Raw genomic sequence first — 20,465 nt, 5'->3', positions numbered from 1 at the left:
GCAAGAGTAGAGGTCTGATCTCTGATATTAGAAATAAATTGGGACTTTGTACCGATGTTCATTTAGGTGTCATCCACCCAAAGAGCATCAGACCCGTCCGATACCTTTTTCTCAGAGGCGGGACCTGGGGCATCAACCCGCATGCAATCAGACATGCTCTTCTCTGGGTCCAAAGTGGCTGACCCTGAGTGCAGTGCTTAGCCTGCATTCTGAGCGTAACATTTTAGTTTTTTATGGTATCCAACCATGCTTGGGGAGAATGTCCTGCTTCAATGGCTGTAAAGGCCTGAATGATCATGGCTGCATCACACTGTTGTGAGACTCTAATCTTGTATATATACCACAGGCAAACCAAGGAGACCAACACCAGAAGGCCTGCTAACGCTCCCATGCCCGCCCATTCCTTCAGATGATTCATGGTTGCAGCAATCTATGATGATAATCCTGTGGCTAGTCCTGCGTCCACTCTGGTAGAATTTACTGTGACAATGGCCACTCTCAGCTGCTCCATCGTAGTATCGAATTCTCCAGTCCAATTACCTAAAATATAGCTCGACAATTGTTTAGACAGATTTGCAGCACAGGAAAAATTCTCATGTTATATGCTAGTGACTCAAAGTCCAGCATATTTTCATTGACAGCCAAGTTGAGCGATTTGCCATAGGGTATCAATTTGCTCCTGCACGAGGTCAATCAGACAGAAAAGGGATCTTGGAACTACAGCCACCATTGTTACTACCATCTCATTGGCGGCTGTTGGAGCTACCACCGGGGCATTAGCCATGAGTCATACTGGGCAGACTGCTCAGACCCTGAATAATCATTTAGCCAATGTAGCTCATGCCTTAGTTGTACATAAAGGAATTAATGCTCAACTAAAAAAAGTGGTACTTTTAATAGCTTCTTGCTGACACAATAATTGGAGAAAATATGAAACTTCAATTAGAAATTAGTAAAATTAAAGTTGTAATTTTTCTTCATTGTTCACAAGCCTGTGCTCTAAATTTATTTTTATTCTTTCAGATACTTGCAAGGAAGCCAGATGCAATTATCAGCATCTCAAGAGACTTAGTCTTTGAAGAAAGTACAGCTTAGGGCCGTTTCCATATTTAGCCCTTAATGCTTTTCAAAACCTTAAAATAAGCAAGTGGTTAATGGAAGAGTGGTGATTGTCAATCTCTCTTGCATTAGGAACTTGGCTTGTTGTTACCACTTTCTGATTATTGATTAAACAGGATATGTGTGTGTGTGTGTGTGTGTGTGTGTGTGTGTTTAATTTTTTTTTTACAATTTATTCATTTTATATCCCAATTGTAGCCCCCTCCCTCATCTCCTTCTAGTTCCACCCTCTCTCCCTCTTACTCCCTATCCCCTTCCCCTAGTCCACTGAAAGGGGGAGTCCTCCTCCCCTGCCACCTGACCCTAGCTTATGCAGTCTCATCAGGCCTGCCTGGATCTTCTTTCTTTTGTGGCCTGGCAAGGCTGTGTCAGAAGGAAGAGTGATCAAAGAGCAGGCAACAGAGTTCATGTCAAAGACAGCCCCTGTTCCCCTTACCTTAGGAATCCACGTGAAGACTGAGCTGCCTATGGGCTACATCCCAGCAGGGGATCAAGGTACTCTCCATGCATGCATGCATGGTCCTTTGTTGGTGCATCCATCTCTGCAGGACGGATGGACCCAGATTTTTTACTTTGTTGATCTCCTTGTGGAGCTCCAGAAACAGTTTTGTTGTTGTTGTGGTTTTCTTTTGTCCCTCAACTGAAAAATGGATGCAGAAATTGTGTTACATTTATACAGTGGAATACTACTCAGCAATTAAAAACAAGGAAATCATAAAATTTGCAGGCAGATGGTGGGAACTAGAAAAGATCATCCTGAGTGAGGTAACCCTGAAGCAGAAAGACACATATGGTATATACTCACTTCACTTATAAGTGGATATTAACCATATAATATAGGATAAACATACTAACATCTGTAGTCCTAAAGAAGCTAAACAACAAAGAGGACCCTAGGGAAGATGCTGAAACCTCACTCAGAAGGGCAAACAGGATAGACATTGGAAGTAGAAGACAAAGAACAGGACAGGAACCTTCCACAGGGGTCCTCTGAAAGACTCTACTCATCAGGGTATCAAAGGAGACACTGAGACTCATAGCCAAACTTTGGGCAGAGTGCAGGAAACCTTATGGAAGAAGAGGGAGATAGATCTGGGGAGGACAGGAACTCCACAAGGAGACCTACAGAGCCAAAAATCCTAGTTCCAGGGAGGTCTGCAGAGACTGATACTCCAACCAAGGACCATATTTGGAGAGGACCTAGAACCCCTGTTCAAAGGAAGCCCATAGGCTGCTCAGTTTCCTAGTAAGGGGTATAGAGGCTGTCTCTGACATGAACTCAGTGGCCAGCTCTCTGATCACCTCCTTCTGGGAGGTCGGGGGGGAGGCAGCCTTGTCAGGCCAGGAAGATGATGAAGCCAGCCTGATGAGACTTGACAGGCTAGGGTCAAATAGAAAGGAAGGAGGACCTACCCTATCAGTGGACTAGGGGAGGGGCATAGGGGGAGAACAGGAAGGGAAGGCAGTGTTAGGAGGAGGAGATGGAGGGGGCTACAGCTGGGATATAAAGTGAATAAATTGTAATAAATAAATAAATATGCTCACGTAATCCTTAATCACTTTATTTTCAGTTCACATTAAAGTATTCTAGTGGTAATAAACCCTCTGGTCATGTCTTGCCTTTTAGTGTTTGCAGAAAATAAAACTTGTATCACAGGTCCTCGCAGTATTTACTTCTGCTTTATGAACTACTGTTGCCTGGTCAGATCTGCATGGTGATTTTTTATTTACTTTTTATTATAAGTATGCAACAAGAAGTTTACCACTTTGGTCAGTTTTCAAGTGTGTATTTCTGGCAATTGTTATCTATAGTGCTTCCCTGCCCTTACTTCATTTCCTTAATTTCATATCACACAAATAGCACCTCTAATCATTTAGCAATAATACCCATACTTCATTTAGCCAATCCCACTAGCCCCTCATCTTTCTGTCTATAAATCTGCGTCTGATCAATATTGTATAAAATGTAATTATATAATATATGTTCTTAGTGTCTGCCTTTTCCCTATTAGCATAGTGTTTTCAAGTTCCATCTGTGTTTTACAGAGTGTTCTTTTTATAGCCGGGTAAGACTCCAGCCTACATGGGTACCACATTTCATTTACTCCTTCATCTGCTGGAGGACAGCTTGGACTGTTTGTGCCTTTGACTCTTGTGAATAATGCCACTGGAAACTTGGTTATATATGTGTCTGAGTCCCTGTTTTCAGGGGTTGTGGAATTGTTGGGTCATGTAACAACTTAGTATTTAATGTATTGATGAATGTGATCCTTGTTTTACAATAGTTCGTTCTGGGTTGTTTTTTTTTTTTGTTTTTTTTTTACCCTTTTGTTAATGTTATTTTTTTTTTAATTTTTTGCTTATTACCTTGTTTGGCTTTTGTTGCTTGAGTTTGAAATAATTGTTTGCTTTGGTCATTCATTTTTTTCTATCCTTTTCAATTGTTTGTTTTTCAGACCCGAATCAGAACTCCGTCACAGGGGAGCACAGCCAGCTGTTAGGTATAGTATTGCTCTGAGGAGTGACTCTCTAAAGTCACCTTACCTGTTTGGACTGACAGACATCACTTACTCCCCTTTTTTGTTGTTTTTTCATTTTGCTTTTCACCCCTCAAGTCTATCGCTGATTATTTCCAACTTGCTAAGCTATAGGAAGCTGCTTTTGTAATTAATTACTAAAACTCAGAAAGTAATTTTACATAGTTTGTACCAAAAAAAAAAAAATCTTAGATCTTCTTTTTCCAGGATAATATTGAAAAGAAGACATTATCCTCCACACATGTGCTGTGGCAGTTTTGCCCACAAACACATCATGCACACACACGGTAATTATTTAAATGTTAGATTAAGGGATAAAGCGATGGCTCAGTGGTAAAGTGGCTGTTCTTCCAGAGTACCCTGGTTCAATTCCCAGAACCCACATGGCAGCTCAACTGTCTGGAATTCCTGTTCCAGGGAATCTGACACTCTCACACAGACATACATGCAGTCAAAGCACTGATGTATATAAAATAAAATAGATTTTTTTTAAAACCTTACATTAAAATGGGTCAGTGAGATAGCTAATCAAGTAAAAATGCTTGCCACACAAGCCTGGTGACTTGAGTTTGGTCCTCAGGACCTATGTACAGGGGAAAGGGAAGGAAAGAAGGAACTCCACAAAGTGTCCTCTTACCTCCACACTTACAGTGTGGCACATGCACACACACTCCATAATAAGATTAAAATGTTATGTAATATCTTAGACTTTACAGATAGTCTTCTCTTTTATTGTTTGTGTTGGTGTTGAGTCACGTTTTAATTGCTGGAAGCCATTCAGTTGCTGTGAGGTGCTCACCTGGTTAAGCACTTGCCTGACAATCTGAGCTTGAGTCCTGGGACCCCATAGCAGGAGAGGACCGGCTCTATCAGGTTGTCCTCTGACCGTCACAGTGCAGCATGTGTGCATCCACCACCGCCCACAAACAAACAAGTAAATACATAACAAAATGTCAGTACTGAAAGCCTTCATAGGCAACATGACCTTTAATAACCATAAAAATGATAGTCCCTGACACTCAACCAAGGACCATCTATGGATATAACCTAGAACTTCTGCTCGGATGTGGCCCGTGGTAGCTCAGTAACCAAGTAGTTTTCCAAAGTAAGGGGAACAAGGACTATTTCTAACAGGATCTCAAGGTCAGGCTCCTTGACTCCCCCCCCCCAGGGGAGGAGCAGTCCTGTTAGGCCACAGAGGAGGACTCTACAGCCAGCCCTGAAGATATCTGATAAAACAGGGTCCAATGAAAGGGGAGGAGGTCCTCCCCTATCAGTGGACTTGGAAAGGGGCAGGGAGGAGACCAGGGAGGGAGTGTGGGGTTGGGGAGGGAATGAGGGAGCGGGATACAGCGGGGACACAGAGTTAACAAAATGTAACTAAAAAGAAAAATAAAATAAAATAAAAAATGATAGTCCCGTTCCTTACCTATGAAGCAAGTTATAGAGGTGAATTGATTTCCTTTAGGACAAGATTTTGATAAGTTGTCATAACTTGTAGATTTCAAAATACACATTTACAACTTGGACTCCTTTCTGTAAACACTGCAATAAGGAATCCAAGCAGTACAAAAGACCAGCATTAAAAAAGCAAATCCTTTAAAGGGTTCCTTCTCACCACCACCTCAACTCTACTTCCCCAAGTACTTAATTTTGACCGCTTATTAGGAATTTCAGAATTTTTTGTTTATACCAGTTCATGTTATATATGATTTTTCCTTTTTATGTTAATGGTGTTGTATTACTCAGATGGCCTTTTACCACGTAGTGTTTTGCCTTGGTATCTCACATCAGTGCATAAAGATCTACTTCATCCCTTTATTTAGAATGCAGTGGGATTTTGTAGTCACTGCAGCTTTACTCAGCCACTTCCCCCTCTTTATGAACATTTATGTTGTCTCTAGAACACTGATAAAGAAATTATGTTGAAGAGCAGGAAGATGGCTCATCTGGTTAAGAACACTGGCTGTTCTTTCTGAGGACCTGAGTTCAATTCCAAGCAGCTCACATGGCAGCTCCCAACCGTCTATAACTTCATATCCAGGGACTCCACCACCGCCTTCTGGCCTGTGTATGCACTGTATGCATGTGCACACAGACAACATGCAAGCATACATTTTTTAAAAATAGAAATTATGTTGCAATGAGCATCTTGTACTTGCATCTGTGCAGTGAAAGTTATCAGTACTTTTGTAGGCAAACTTTTCTCAGAGGGTTTATACGTTTTCAACACGATAAATTACCATAAACTCCCACTGATCTGGGTATGGAATGCTTGGTTCTCTGTTACCAAATCTGATGTTATTTTTGAAGATTTATTTGCTTAATTACTTATTTTATATGGGACTGATGTGCCGGCCATAGCATGTATGTGGAGGTCAGACGACAGCTTTCAGGCATCAGTGTCTGCTTCCTCTCTGTGTTGTAGACATTGAACTCAGCTTGTCAGGCTTGATGGCCTGCTGAGCCAGCTCTCTAGCCCAAATTGATATTAATCTATATTTTTTTACATTTACTAGTAGGTAAAATGTCATTTCTAGTTTGTTTTGTACTTATTTAATTATGGGTGAGAAAAAGAACTTTATTGTTGCATTGTATGGTGGTATGAATGAATTTGTACACTGCTGAGTTTTTAGCTATTAGAATATACAATAGCAGCTGTGGAAAATGTGTTATCAGAAAGTCCACAGTAGGGAAAGAACTTGATATGACTTGTTTGTTTACAGAAAAGCTCTAGAGAATTGAAGAAACTGGGCATGCATACATGCTTGCTTTCTGCCTGTCTGTCTTATCTATCATCTCATGGTAGCACATTCCTGTAATCCCACCATGTGGGAAACACAGGCAAGATCAAGATTACAAGCCCAGCCTGGAATACATGAGCCCTTGTCTCAATTTTTTTTTCTCCCCTGAATTGTGAAATAGCCGAGATAGGCTCCACACTCTGAGACTAGTTTGTTATCTATGCAGTGGAGGTAGGGGAAGACCTCCACAAGTAAAATAGACAGGTAAGAATCTGTATACTTAAAATTAAATTTGCACTGAAGTAGATAAAGACTATATTTTGTAATTTTTTTTTTTTTTTCACAAATTGCCCCACCTTTCAGGACAGGGGATGTAATTCAGTGATACAATACTAACGTGGCAAGCACCAGATACTGGGCTAATCTCAGCGCCTCAATAAACAAATTCCAGCACTTCAAAATACAAACCGCTAACACCTGAAATCCACCACTCCCCCAGGTCTTTCTAAGAAGCTCCTGTGGGTAGGTTTGCCCGGCAGGGAACACTGGCTCAATTGTTTTGCCTGATGAATTCAATTTATAATAACATCTTTCAGACTTTTCCTGCCAAATGTGATTTAAAACAGCATCTTCCAGAGCTGCTAAGTGGTGCTCCTTCCAAAGGGCTACAGTTATTTTCATGTATTTACTGTTCCCACTGACTCATCAGTCTGCTTGCAAAACTCAGGGTCAGGCTGAGGTAATGTATGGGAGGTGAAACTGCTTCTGTGATAACAAACCAAAGTCTGTACTTGACCATTTATGAACTTTCCCCTATGTGTATGTGTGTGATTTTCGATTTCAAAGATTTTAGAAAGTAAGCAATAAAACATCAGTGAGTCATACAGATTTTATTAAACATACAAAGATAAAAACTCCAGTCTTATACAATTTTTTTGTAGCATAGGAAACCAAATATACACTGTTAAATAAGTTTGAATCTTTTGTAGCCTTAATCCCAAACTTAACAATGGCAATATGAGGAAAGCATTGTCCAGCCCAAAGTATTTGTAATCTGAATCATGAAGTATTTTTTATTTTAGTTTAAATATATTACTTGTATTACTTTTTTTAAGAATTTCATGCATGCATGCAATTCTGGGATGACAGGTAGTTTTGATTTCCATTATATTCACCCCAATACTCTCCCAGCTCCTCCCAAATCCATTCCCATTCCACTTTTTCTAAAGTTTCTTTCTTTTTTTTTTTTTTTAACAACCCACTGAGTCGAGTTTGCAAGGCCCACATACTCATGGATATTAAACCATCCAGTGTAGTGTGGTTGAACTACCAGGGGCCATACTGTTAAAGAAAGGGGACCCTCCCTCTCCCAGCAGCATCACCTGTTAGTAGCTGTTCAGCAATGGATTGGGGCTTTCCAACACGTCTCCCCTCCATGCTGGAATGTTGGCCAGATTGACCTTGTGCAGGTCTTCTTGCATGTAGCTGTTTTTAAGATTAACATCACAAGCTGGGGTTTGGCTTAGTGTTGATCCACCATGCATTAGGCCCTGGGTTCAATCCCCAATGCCTCAACAATAAACAAATACCATTATCAAGTTGCTAAAAATACATGACAGGCTTTATATAAAAAAAAGAATTTATTTCCCTGTTATGGTGATTCAGACCTGTTATCCCAGTACTTACAAAGATGAGACATGAGGAACATGAACTTGAGGTTAACCTGAGCATAGACCCTACCTTAAAAAAAATAAATAAACATAAAGTTATATGCTTCTTACATTAGTATTAAAGAAATATATAATTGTTGCAATACAGGTAGATGGAGCATTTTGATAGGAAATTTAAAACTAGTTGTTCATAGCTAGAGTTTTCTTGTGATCCTACTCATTAACTCCTCAGTGAGGGAGAAGAATAGATTATCTGTTTTATATTTAACTGTACCACTTGAGAGCCAACTAGGAAATAGGTTCTCTTGTTTGAAGTATGTACTGAATGAAGACTAAAAGGAATGAGGTTATCATCACATTTTACTCCTCATAAGATCACGGAATCCTTGTATTAACCATCAGTGGTTGTTAATATCTCAAAAAGATAGCCAGACGTGGCAAAGTATCACAGTGCAATTATGCAGGAGTTCTTTTTCTCTCCCCAAAAACAACAGATGTGGTATGATTAAACCTCTAGAGTCAGCTGTCAGCCAATTCGTAGGAACTACAGTAAACAAAATGTCACATGGCATCACACTGATGTCATCATCAAAATCCAGTTCTTCAGAAACTCTAGGACACGTGACATGATTTCTTGAAGAGAAAGAAAGAAAGCTATAGCTGGCAGAAATAAAGTAGTCAGTTGTAATGTGCTCCTGACTGACTGCTGATTTAAACAATATAGATCAAAAGCATTACATAGAAGGCTTTAATATAGCTCAGTGTTGGCTTGCTTACTTAGCATGCATGAGTGCCCATAATGATCTTATGGTTCAGTCCTCATCAGTGCAGAAATAAACAAGCAAACAAGCCAACCTATGAACCTCTTTTGCACCCTTTTCTCATTAGTTAAAACCTATATCCACCATATTTCTCAGAATATTTAATAGACTTCCATTTCCAACATACTTCTCAGAAAATCTCACATTTTTCAAATTTGTCATTTACTTGAAACAGTCTTTTTTTTTTTTTTTTAACAGAATTTGAGACAAATTTTCCTGTTCTAGATGTGGTCCAAACAAAGATGTATGTCAGAGGAAATTAAGTACTCTTAATGTTTCATGTCTGTCTAGATCCCCCTAGCAAAGACCATCTGACAAGGTCAGTAGACTAAAGGACTATTTTTCCAATTTATCTCCGTTCCAAAATACATTGTTACTGGTAATTGACAAGAGAAACATTGTAGAAATAATACAACCAAACAATAAAGATCTTTAAGCATCAAGATATTAACTATACATTTCTGATTATAGAAAAAAGGAAGACTCTAGCTTAGTGATAGTGTGCTCAAAGCCCTGGGTTCAGTCTATAGCACATACGAAAAGGAACAACAAAACAAGTTATGTAAGGACATACATGTGTCACAAAAAGCAAAAACAAATTTTTCAGAGGTTCTGTCAGTTTTCTTTTGAATTATGCCATGAAACACAGCAGCTTCCTCTTGGTATCCATATTGTTTGGGTAGTAAAATGAAAGAGAAGGAACTGGCAATGACATTGGGATGCTGAAATCAGGGCCAGTCTTGCAGCCCCAGTGGGTATCTTACAAAGCCATCTTAATGGTTCTCTTTAAAAAAAAAAAAAAAAAAAAAAGATTTGTGTGAGTGTGTGTTGGCGGTGGAGTGCCTGCATGAGTTTATGTGTTCCACACATGTGTGATTGTTGCCATTGGAAGCCAGGAGAAGGAATCTAGTCCCCTGGAACTGGAGTTATAGCTGTGAGTGAGCTATTTGACGAGGGTACCAGGAACCAAACTGAGATTCTCGGCAAGAGCACTAAGTGCTGTTAATTGTCAAGACATCTCGCCAGCCACAGAATTCTGTATAATCTTCAAGAGTCCTGGGATATATGTTTGGTTCTGAGTTCATGCCAAAAAAATATTTTTACTTGGAAAATCTAGAAATTCTTTCATTGTGCCTGGCATTCCTGTGTAACCCAGACTACAGAAGTCTACTGTGACTGGTTGTCAACTCCTTATTATAGCTGAGAAGTGACCCATGCCTTTCAGTAAGATTACATCTAGTTTCATGTTTTTCTGTGTAACCAAATCTGACAAGGGCTGTGTTCTCCTCTCTACTTTTCATGATTGTCCTGAGTCAGGATTGATTGGGACAACTAGGTCTTGCAAGTATCATTGTCATCCTATGATGCAAAGTCTCCAGAGAAACTGTTTTCTTTTCCAAAGCAATTAAGTAGTCAAACAAATGGAGGCTGGCACAGAAACAGCCAGAACCAGATTGTCTGACGAATAAGGTGACTCACTTGAGACTTAAGACTGAGGTGTCCAAACAGAGCAGCGGCAGCAGAATTGGGCAGGATGCTCCTAATGCTAGATTTTAAAAATCTTTAATTTATCCTTTAATAGTTTTCTAGAATATTTTAAAAAGACTTTCACATACCATGTTTTGTTAGTTAGTGTGTCTGTTTTTACCATTAAATTAACATTGTGTAGCAAGAGCTCCTCTGGTAAAGGCGCTTGTTGGTTAGTCTGAGTTTAGTCCCAGGACCTCACATGATAGAAGAGAGCCACCTCCCACGAATTCATGTGACCTCCACATACATGCCAAGTGGCACATGTGACCAAATGTACACCAGCAATAGGTAATTAATTAATTTAAAAATCACTTCATTGGGCCAGGAGTATAGTACACACCTTTAGTCCCAGCAGCACTTTTAGTCTCAGGAGGCAGAGGCAGGTGGATCAGCGAGTTTGAGGCCAGCTTCGTCTATATTGTGAGTTCTAGGACAACCAGAGCTATATAGTGATACCCTCTCTCAAAAAAAAAGTCATTGTAATAAACTCACAAATAAAATCATCATGTAGCTACATTAGTGTACCTACCTAAACACTTGTTCAGTCCTAAACACTATACATCTCAGTGAACTTCCATGCAGTTAGGATAGTTTTTCTGACTCTAAGATTCACTTAGTATTTTAAACCTTTACTACCAATTACATTTTATGTACCTATCACCATAATACATATGTTTGTGTTATTTTCTCAGCTTTGTCCTCCATCTCTGAAATTTGTTTTTTCACTTGTTCTTGTCTGTCCATGATGATATCTGTTGTGCTTTTTATTTGATTGACCATCTTATTTACTTAAGGTATTTCCATATTTTTTTAAGTTTTCAATCTTTTTGCCAATTTTTTCCTTTATGTCTTGGACTTTACCTCCAATTTACTGTTAAATTAAATTTTGAGATTGTGTTGTTGAAGTCTAGAGCACTAAGTGTTCTCCTTAATTTGCCCATCTGTTTGAATCATCTATATGATCATTAGTCTTTTACAAAGTAAGACTCTGAATTCTTTCTTAGACGTCTGTCTGCCTCTCCTTCACTAGGGAGCTGGCTGAAGGTGTCTGTGTTGCACCTTTGTCTTTCTGTGTTGTGTGCATCTCTTAGTATGTTTGACTTTCAGTTTTGACTTCCTCCCCTTTGGAGTTTATTCTGCTGTGTTTTCTGTGATTCTTCCGAGGGTTGTCTGCATGAAATTAAGCTCTGTGGACCGGAGAAATTAAGTGTTAAGTGTAGTCGCTGAGGTAATGTCATCATAGTTCTGTACCGACAGGACTAAGCGTGGATCAGCACACAAAGAACCAAGGCAGCCAGAAGATTCAGAATCTCAGTGGTCTTTAAGATTAGTGTGGGTTCTCCTCCTCTGCCATCTGCCCATAACTTACCAAGTCTCATCAGGACTGCCTGGATCATCCTCTGTGGCCTGGCAAGGCCGCATCACCAGGGGCAAGAGATCAAAGAGCAGGCAATCGAGTTCACCATTTCAGTGGACTAGGGGAAGGGAGTGGGGAAGAGGGGAGGAAGGTGGAGCTGAGAGGACTTAAGGGAAGGGCCTTCAATAGGGATATATAATGAATAAATTCTAATATATATATTAGTATGGGTGTGGGGATTGCCTGAATTCTGTGAATCATCTGGGCACCCCAACAGCTAATGTCAGACCCACTGAAGTCTGGTTCTGTCTGGAGGCTGTGACTAAAGCTGTAGGCTCCAAGTAACCTCTGGGAGCCACAGTAGTATAGACCCCTGCAGTGACTACTGGAACCTCAGAATTCAAAATCTCATACCCACACTAATGTTAAAGACCACTGAAGCCAAAGCCCCAGTTTCTCAGGGGACTGTGAGCACACTGGACCTCAGGCCACTCACTGAACTCTGAGACCACCGGGCCTGGAGGTTAGTTAGTTGCATAGTGCTCTCAGATCCCGGTGGAGCCAGTGGCCCATTCCAAGGTGCTTTCTGGTCCTGCAGAAACCTGAATAAATGCAATTTTTATAAATTAACGTATATTTAAATTTTCCTGTATTTAATTTGTTTGTTTGTTTGTTTGTTTGAGACAGGATTTCTCTGTGTAGCCTTGGCTGTCCTGGATTCACTTTGTAGACCAGGTTGGCCTTGAACTCACAAAGATCTTTCTGCCTCTGCCTCTGCCTCCCGAGTGCTGAGATCATAGGCGTATGCCACCACACCTGCCTATTTTTTTATTTTTTAATATTAACTTATTCTGTGTGTATGGGTGCTTTGCCTACATATGTGCCTGTACACCACATGTGTATCTAGTGCTCATGTGCCAGCAAAGGGTATTGGATCCCCTGTCCCTGTAGCTGGTGGTTGTGAGCTGCTGTGTAGGTACAGGGAATTGAATCCAGGTCCTCTGGAAAAGCAGCTGAGCCATCATCTCTTCAGCCCAGCATTTCTCTGTTTTAAAAGTGTCTTTTCATGTTTATTGGAGCCGGGATTTAACAAAGATCATTTCTTCGATTTCAGTCACATCATAAGCCTTTGTTTTTTGTTTGTTTGTTTGTTTTTTAAAAGTTTTTCATTATTAGTATTATTAATTACAATTTATTCACTTTGTATCTCAGCTGTAGCTCCCTTCCTCATCTCCTCCCGGTCCTGCTCTCCCTCCCTCTTTCCCCCTCAATGACCTTCCTCCAGTCCAGTGATAGGGGAGGTGGTCCTCCCCTACTATCTGATCCTAGCCTATTAGGTCTCATCAAGACTGGCTGGATCCTCTTTCTCTGTGGCCTAGTAAGGCCACCTGGCCAGGGGGAGGTGATCAAAGAGCAGGCAACTGAGGTCGTGTCAGTGGCTGCCCCTGCTCCTCTTACTAGAGAATCCCCATAGAGACTGAGCTGTTCATGAGCTTTATCTGAGCAGGGAGTGTAGGTCCTCTCCATGCATTGTCCTTGGTTGATTCACCAGTCTCTGCAGGACCCTCTGAGTCCAGATTTTTTGGCTCTGTTGCTCTCCTTGTGGAGCTCCTGTCCCCTCTACGTCTTCTTCCATAAAATTCCCTGTACTCTGCCCAAGGTTTGGTTATGAGACTCAGCATCTGCTTTGATACCCTTCTGGGTAGAGTCTTTCAGAGGTCCTCTGTGGTAGGCTCCTGTCCTGTTCCCTCTCTTCTCCTGCTTCTGATATCTATCCCGTTTGCCCCTCTGAATGAGGATTGATCATCTTACCCAGGGTCCTCAATGTTGTTTAGCTGCTCTAGTACTATAAGTATTAGTATGTTTATCCTATATTATATGGCCAATATCTGCTTATAAGTAAGTATATACCATGTATGTCTTTCTGTTTCTGGGTTACCTCACTCAAGATGATCTTTTCTAGTCCCATCCGTTTGCCTGCAAATTTCATGATTTCCTTGTTTTTAATTGCTGAGTAGTATTCCATTGTGTAAACGTACCACAATTTTCTTTATCCATTTCTTGGTTGAGGGGCATCTAGGTTGTTTCCAGATTCTGGCTATTATGAATAAATATTATGAAAAATTATGAACATAGTTGAGCAAATGTCTTTAAAGACTCTAGCGAAGGGTTCATACATAAATATATTGGATGCTGGCCATGAAGTTTATAGGTTTATACACACCTATAAACTAGTTCTCTGGGAGCTGAGGGGAAAATAGTCAAGGGTTTGAGACCAGCTTGGGCCTCACAGTAAGACTCTTTCGAAAACTGCTACTGACCTCCACCTGCGCGGTGTGCAGAGAACAAAAGGCTGTACAGTATTTAGCCCCAACTTGAACGTTCATGTATTATCTCAAGGCTCAGGGATCTTTGTGGAGGAGGGGAAAGATTGTAAGAGCCGAAGGTGGTGGATAATTTAAAGGAAATTGTTTTCCAGACAGAAGTACGTATGAACTCAAAGTGATTGTGACAGTGTGCACAAGATTTACACAAGCTTCAGCCAAACAAAATTCCAGCCTAGTGGGCGTGACAGTGAATATGTAATCCCACCACCAGCTGGGGAGCTGTTAGCATTTAATGATTTCCAGTAAAAGGAGATTCAGGTCATTGTTTAATGATGATGACCTTGATAGTGTGACCACACACCAGAGCAGACCTCAATACTAAAACTAGCTGAGCAACCCAAAGTGGACCTGATAGGGAAAAAAAAAAAAAAAGAGGTAGTGTCAAAATTTGGTTGGAAGCAATGGGAGGGTTAAATATATTCAATATATATCATATTAAATTCTCAGGGTTGAAAACATCAGTGTAGATTAAATCACCAAATGTAATTGATTGAAGCATTAGCAAGGAAATCAGCAACAGGCACTTGGCATGCAGACCTGGCAACCTGAGTTCCATCCCTCAAACCTTACAAAGGTAGGAGAGAACCAACTCTACGAAGTTGTCCTCTGACCTCCACATGTGCACTGTGACACACACACCACACATACATATATATATATATATACACATACAATTTTTAATGTCAGATGGCCCTGGAAACCACTTTGACTCCCATTATCAGCATCAGCAATTTGTAAAATAGTCCATATCTAGAGCAAGAAATTAAGGCTGTCTGTGTTTTATTTATTTGTGGATAAGTTTAAGGGTAGAGCATCTATTGTCTCCAGAGGTCTCTATATTAAGAAAATGGATTCTTCAAATTGAATTCTTTGGTTTCCTGATTTGCTTTTGCCAGATGAACACCACATTCTCCAAGTAGTGCTGAGGTCTCCCACTCAGGCTGAAGAACACCACATTCTCTAAGTGCTAACTGAGGTCTACCACTCAGGCTGAACTTGAGTCTGAAGTGGTTTCTGTTAACACAGAGGCAGCATACTCATTGGTCTCACGCCTCAGTACTAATGAAAAGCCAATGTTTGCCTTTCTTCTCAGATGATGGACATAAGAAAGCTCGAAATGCTTATCTCAATAATTCCAACTATGAAGAAGGAGACGAGTATTTTGATAAAAATCTGGCACTCTTTGAGGTAATATTTTAAGTGTGTGTGTGTATGTGTGTCTGTGTCTGTCTGTCTGTGCAGGAATAGAAGAGGTCATCATATTTCCCTGGAGATAAAGTTACAGGTGGTTGTGAGCCTTCCAGTGTGGGTGCTGGTAACTGAACCCAGGCCCCTGGAAAAGGAACCAAGGGCTCTTACTTACCCACTGAGCCATCATTCCCACCTACATGGTGGAATTCTCATCAGCGACTAGGAAATATGAAACCATCACATTTGCAGAAAAATGTTTAGAAACGAAAATCATGTTAAGCAAAATAAGCCAAACCAAGACAAATACTGAATAGTGCATGTTTTCTCCCATATGTGTATTTAAATGTAAGTGTGTGTGTGAAAGAGAGAGAGCGCAGACTATGAGAAGGGATGAAGAGATGTTAAGGGGACAGAGAAGTGGAGACAGAGGGTAATAGAATACAAGTCACATGAAAACACAAGGGAGACTAATGAGGAAGGAACCTAGTCTGAAAGGGTCAGAAGGAATAGGGAAAGTCAGAGGAGGAGGGGAACAAAATAGAACACAAACATAATCACACATTTGATTGAAAAACCTTTCCCTGGAGATAAAGTTACAGGTGGTAAAACCCAGTACTCTGTATCCTGCCTTAACTTGTGCCCTGACTAAGTGTGGTCTTTTCTACCATCTCAGCAATGGGGTTAGACCCAGGACCTTGAGCATGCAGGCAGCCATTCTCACTGACCTGCACCCTCAGCTCTGTACCATCCTTCAAATATGAGGAACAAGTTGTCTCACTGACGAATAATCTTAAAATATTTACCTATGAAATATTTTACCATTTACTGTGCCATTTCCTGGTAGAGAGCATGTTGTTGCTGAATTTTAGTATCCTTCATAAATTATTTCTCGCTTTCTAGGAAGAAATGGACACCAGGCCAAAGGTGTCTTCTCTCCTCAACCGCATGGCCAACTATACTAATCTGACACAGGGAGCAAAAGAACATGAAGAGGCAGAGAACATCACCGAAGGGAAAAAGAAGCCTACCAAGGTGAGGCCTCAGAACAGCCAGGCCAAATAAAAACAGCCCCAAGTATACGAGATGAAGCCATATTAAGAGCATCTGTCTATGTTAAGAAACCATAAATTAAATGCTTGATATACCCAGGACCATCATGGCCCAGACAGAATGTACAGTATCCTGGGAAGCCAGTCCCTGAGCTCTTTTAAACTCTGTTAAAATATATAGCATTTTCAGTGTCAGTTAATGCTTGACCAAAAACTTAAGCAAGATTAAAAGGAATGAGACTGATGAGAGCCTGCTGAAATGCTTTGCTACCCTGGTAGGTCAGGCATAGAGAGCCCTCTGACATTGGGGATCTGAGCAGAAACCATCCAAGTGAGGATGTTAGCCATGTGAGTGACAGCTTTTCAGGAAGGGGAGTTAGCACACCAATAGAGAGGAATATCTCAACCCAGCTGCTCATGCTGTCTTCCTGGCACAGGTTTGGGTTTTGGGGTGCGCACTTTGTTGTTTTTGAGACAATGTGTTAAATGGCCTTGGACCTAGAATCCTCCTGCCTCAGCCTCCTAGGTCCTGTGCATGTACCATGATGATATGCAGACATTGTTAGACATTGTTTTAAAATACTACTATATTTCTTACAATAAAATTATGCCAATACATATAATTAGGTCAGCTCTTTGCAAAGGGGCCAAATTGCCTTCAAGTTCTTACTTTCCCCATCCGTTTGATTTGCCAACTATTGTGAAGAATTTGTGCATAATTCTCAAGAATTTCCATAAGTCATTCTGTTTTTAAATGAAAAGAAAAATTTAACAACTTTGAAGAATAGACATTTTTAGATTGTTGAGTGGTCCATTGCTTAAGTATGATAAAAATATGTGGGAGCTTATCCAAATTACAAATTTGTATAGATAATAGAAGTACTAAAAAGTATTAAGAGACTTTTGAAGATAATGCTTAAACTCCCTGACTCTACTTTGTGATTAATATGGTAAATCAAAGCAATCTTTTATGGCTAACTGTATAATTTTTCCTTTTGTCTTACATTTTTATTTCTAGAGTCCCCAAATGGGTACTTTCATGGGTGTCTACCTCCCATGTCTACAAAATATTTTTGGAGTGATCCTCTTTCTGCGTCTTACCTGGGTAGTGGGCACAGCCGGAGTCCTTCAGGCCTTTGCAATTGTCCTTATCTGCTGCTGCTGTGTAAGTCCTGCACTGGCTCTGTGAGCTCACCTGCGGCATTTCCAGCTGCCAAGAGTATCTGCATGTGACCTCCTGGGGAACAAGCACAGAAAATAAAAGACTCATTATTCCAACCAGAGAGAGAATTTTGATCTTAAAATTGAAAAGATTTTCATTAAGCACCCATTATTCATTACTTACTATGTAGTAATATGGTATCCTAGATTTTTGGAAATAGAAAATAAAATGCAGGTCTTCAAAAATCCAAAATATGGATAATTTTAACTTGAAAACACTAGTGTTGTAACAGAACATGTTAGAAAATGCATACGCTATTCTAAAACACACTGAAAATAAAATTGACAGTGCCTTGGAAGGATGGGGTGAATCTGGGTTGGGTTTGGTTTATTTAGAAGTCTCCTTTCTTGTTCCTTCCCCAGAAATTACTCTTTTTTTTTTTTCCCTAGACTTCTCTATTCAGCCCATTCTGGTTCTCCTTTAAGCTGCTCCTTTTTATATGTCCCATCCCTGTTCATCAATCTTACTACCAGTTTCTGCTGTCCCCTTTGAGTAACTGTTACATCCTCCACATGCATCGTGCTCAGCTGAGTACTAACCATGCAGGTTATGCAGACATAACCTATATCTTTACTAACTTAGTGGCACTGCCTTCCCCACTTCCAATTTCTGGAGCTTGAAACTTCTGGGTCATATTTGACTCCTTTGCCATTCACCAAAGCCAATCTGCTCTCTCTGAGCTATTTTATGTGCAGCCTTCTTTTTCCCACTATCACACTGTAGGTTTTAATTCTTTCTTCCACTATAGGAGCCTACTGGCTAGTCACTGTGGCTCCAACAACTCTCTCTTTGAAGACTTTTCTGTACTGTTACTTTTTTTTAATTTTTTCAGTGGTTCTGTGTGTGTGTGTGTGTCTGTCTGTCTGTCTGTCTCTCTCTCTCTCTCTAACTGTATATTGTCCTTGGCATTGTAGCTAGTCTGTAGGTAGGTTCCAGCCTACTTTGCAATGTTGTCTCCTAGCTGTCTCTTTTGAATATGTTATACGGCAACCCTTCATAAAAATAAGTGGAATGAAATATTTGCTATGTGTTCTGATGTCCATACATGGGAAAGCAGTACAGAAATGTCAGCTTTGCCCAGTACTAAAATCCTTCTTTCTTTCTCCACAGACAATGTTGACTGCGATCTCCATGAGTGCCATTGCCACTAATGGAGTGGTGCCAGGTCAGTAGTTCAAGCTCGGATTTCAGAGACTATCAGTGATTAATCACTGTGTTTATGCTTTTCCAGAGAAACTTAATGTGTCTATTCTGTTGTCCATAGGGCACTATAACAGGGTCATCTTCTAGAAGCAAGAGACAAATGCTGTTTAACTTAAGGAAGCTATCTTTGAAATTCATTATTTTTAAACTACAGTGCTCTCATTTCAGCCGCATTCTTAATTTATAAATTATATTTTGTTAGACTATCTTATTTCTGTCGGAAATTTCCTAATTTTGTTCCTAAGAGTGGCAAAATGCAGAGTATTGAACACACCACAGCCCGTTAGCAAATCTGCTTTGTTACATTCAGTTCCCCAAAGTCTGAAACATCTTTTGAGCATATTTTAAAATTATTACTTATGACTTGTTTACAGTCCTCTTAGTGAAACCCTCACTGTATTCTGTTCACATTCTGTTTTGTCTTGTAGCTGGCGGCTCATACTTCATGATTTCCCGGGCCCTGGGCCCAGAGTTCGGTGGGGCTGTTGGCCTCTGCTTTTATCTTGGCACCACATTTGCAGCAGCCATGTATATTCTTGGTGCCATTGAAATTTTTCTGGTAAGTAATGAATGAATTGTGGTCTACAGTGTAGAAAGCCTGAGGTTTTGTTTTTGTTCTAGATATCAAGGTTTCGGAGCCATCAGGTGATGGCCGCCCCAACTGTCCTCTTACAGTGATGCTGAGGCAGAAGGGTTGAGGTGTCCTTCACCTGCCTGTCCTTCTCCTGCTATCTGATTGTCCCCAAGTCTATCACCTCAAGCTGGGAGTTCATATCAAAGCAGAAAAGACTTATGCCAATAGAAAAGAGTAAAACAAGTGTGTGTTTGTCTTTTCTAATGTGTTGAATACATGTGTGTAGAGGCCAGTGATCAACCTGTTTCCTTGCCTGTTGTTCCTCAGGAGCCATCAATTGGCACTATGAGATGGGTCTTTCACTGGGACCTGGAGCTCATCACCTTCGGCTGGCCAGCCAGTCAGCTCCAGGGTTCCTCCTGTCTTTCCCTCCCCAATACTAAGATTGCAAGCACACACCACCAAGCCTAGCTTTTTACATAAGTCCAAGGGATCAAACTCAGGTACTTATTCTTGTGCAGTGAGCACTTCACTGGCTGAGGTTATATCCCCAACCCCTCTTTTGATAACTTTATCCGAATGAAAGAGTTTTTAATTTCCCTGCCCATATTATAAATCTGCTCTATGCCATTTTTGAATAAAATTTTTCATTTTTTCTTTTTCCTGTTTGGAAATACAGATATTTAGAATAGTAAATAGAGGGCAAAAATAATCTATGATATAACATTTCTATAGACATTCTAGAGCCAAATAAAATTTGGTTAATTTGCAGCCAGGTGTGGTATATAACTTTAATCCCAGCACTTGGGAGACAGAGGCAGGTGGATCTTTTGAGTTTCATGCTAAGTAGGACTGTGTAATTAGACCCTGTCCAAAATAAATGATTAAAAAGAAGAAAGGAGGAGCTGGAGAGAGGCTCAGCAGTTAAGAACAATGACTGCTCTTCCAGAAGACCAGGGTTCAATTCCCAGCACCCCCATTGCAGCTCACAACTGCTGTAACTCCAGTTCCAGTAGATTCAACACCCTCATGCAGACATACATGCAGACAGAACACCAACA

The 20,465-nt window shown here is 40.4% G+C and overlaps 1 protein-coding gene across 4 annotated transcripts in view; it reads left to right on the top strand.

Moving 5' to 3' along the window:
- Positions 1–20,465, top strand: part of Slc12a6 (solute carrier family 12 member 6) — an 86,919-nt gene that overhangs the window by 43,556 nt on the left and 22,898 nt on the right. For 2 of the 4 annotated variants that reach the window (XM_021648723.2, XM_021648725.2), the window contains exons 2-7: positions 3,576–3,620; positions 15,259–15,353; positions 16,257–16,388; positions 17,424–17,570; positions 18,738–18,792; positions 19,259–19,389. In XM_021648723.2, the coding sequence (XP_021504398.1) occupies positions 3,576–3,620; positions 15,259–15,353; positions 16,257–16,388; positions 17,424–17,570; positions 18,738–18,792; positions 19,259–19,389 (605 nt within the window). The remainder of the gene's footprint in view (positions 1–3,575; positions 3,621–15,258; positions 15,354–16,256; positions 16,389–17,423; positions 17,571–18,737; positions 18,793–19,258; positions 19,390–20,465) is intronic. The other 2 variants (XM_021648724.2, XM_060371593.1) reach the window with 1 other exon arrangement.

This window comes from Meriones unguiculatus, chromosome 18, assembly GCF_030254825.1.
Source record: "Meriones unguiculatus strain TT.TT164.6M chromosome 18, Bangor_MerUng_6.1, whole genome shotgun sequence".
In the NCBI taxonomy this organism is placed as follows: Eukaryota; Metazoa; Chordata; class Mammalia; order Rodentia; family Muridae; genus Meriones; species Meriones unguiculatus.
Note: the sequence above shows the minus strand (reverse complement) of the source record. Positions and strands in the feature narration are given on the sequence as shown.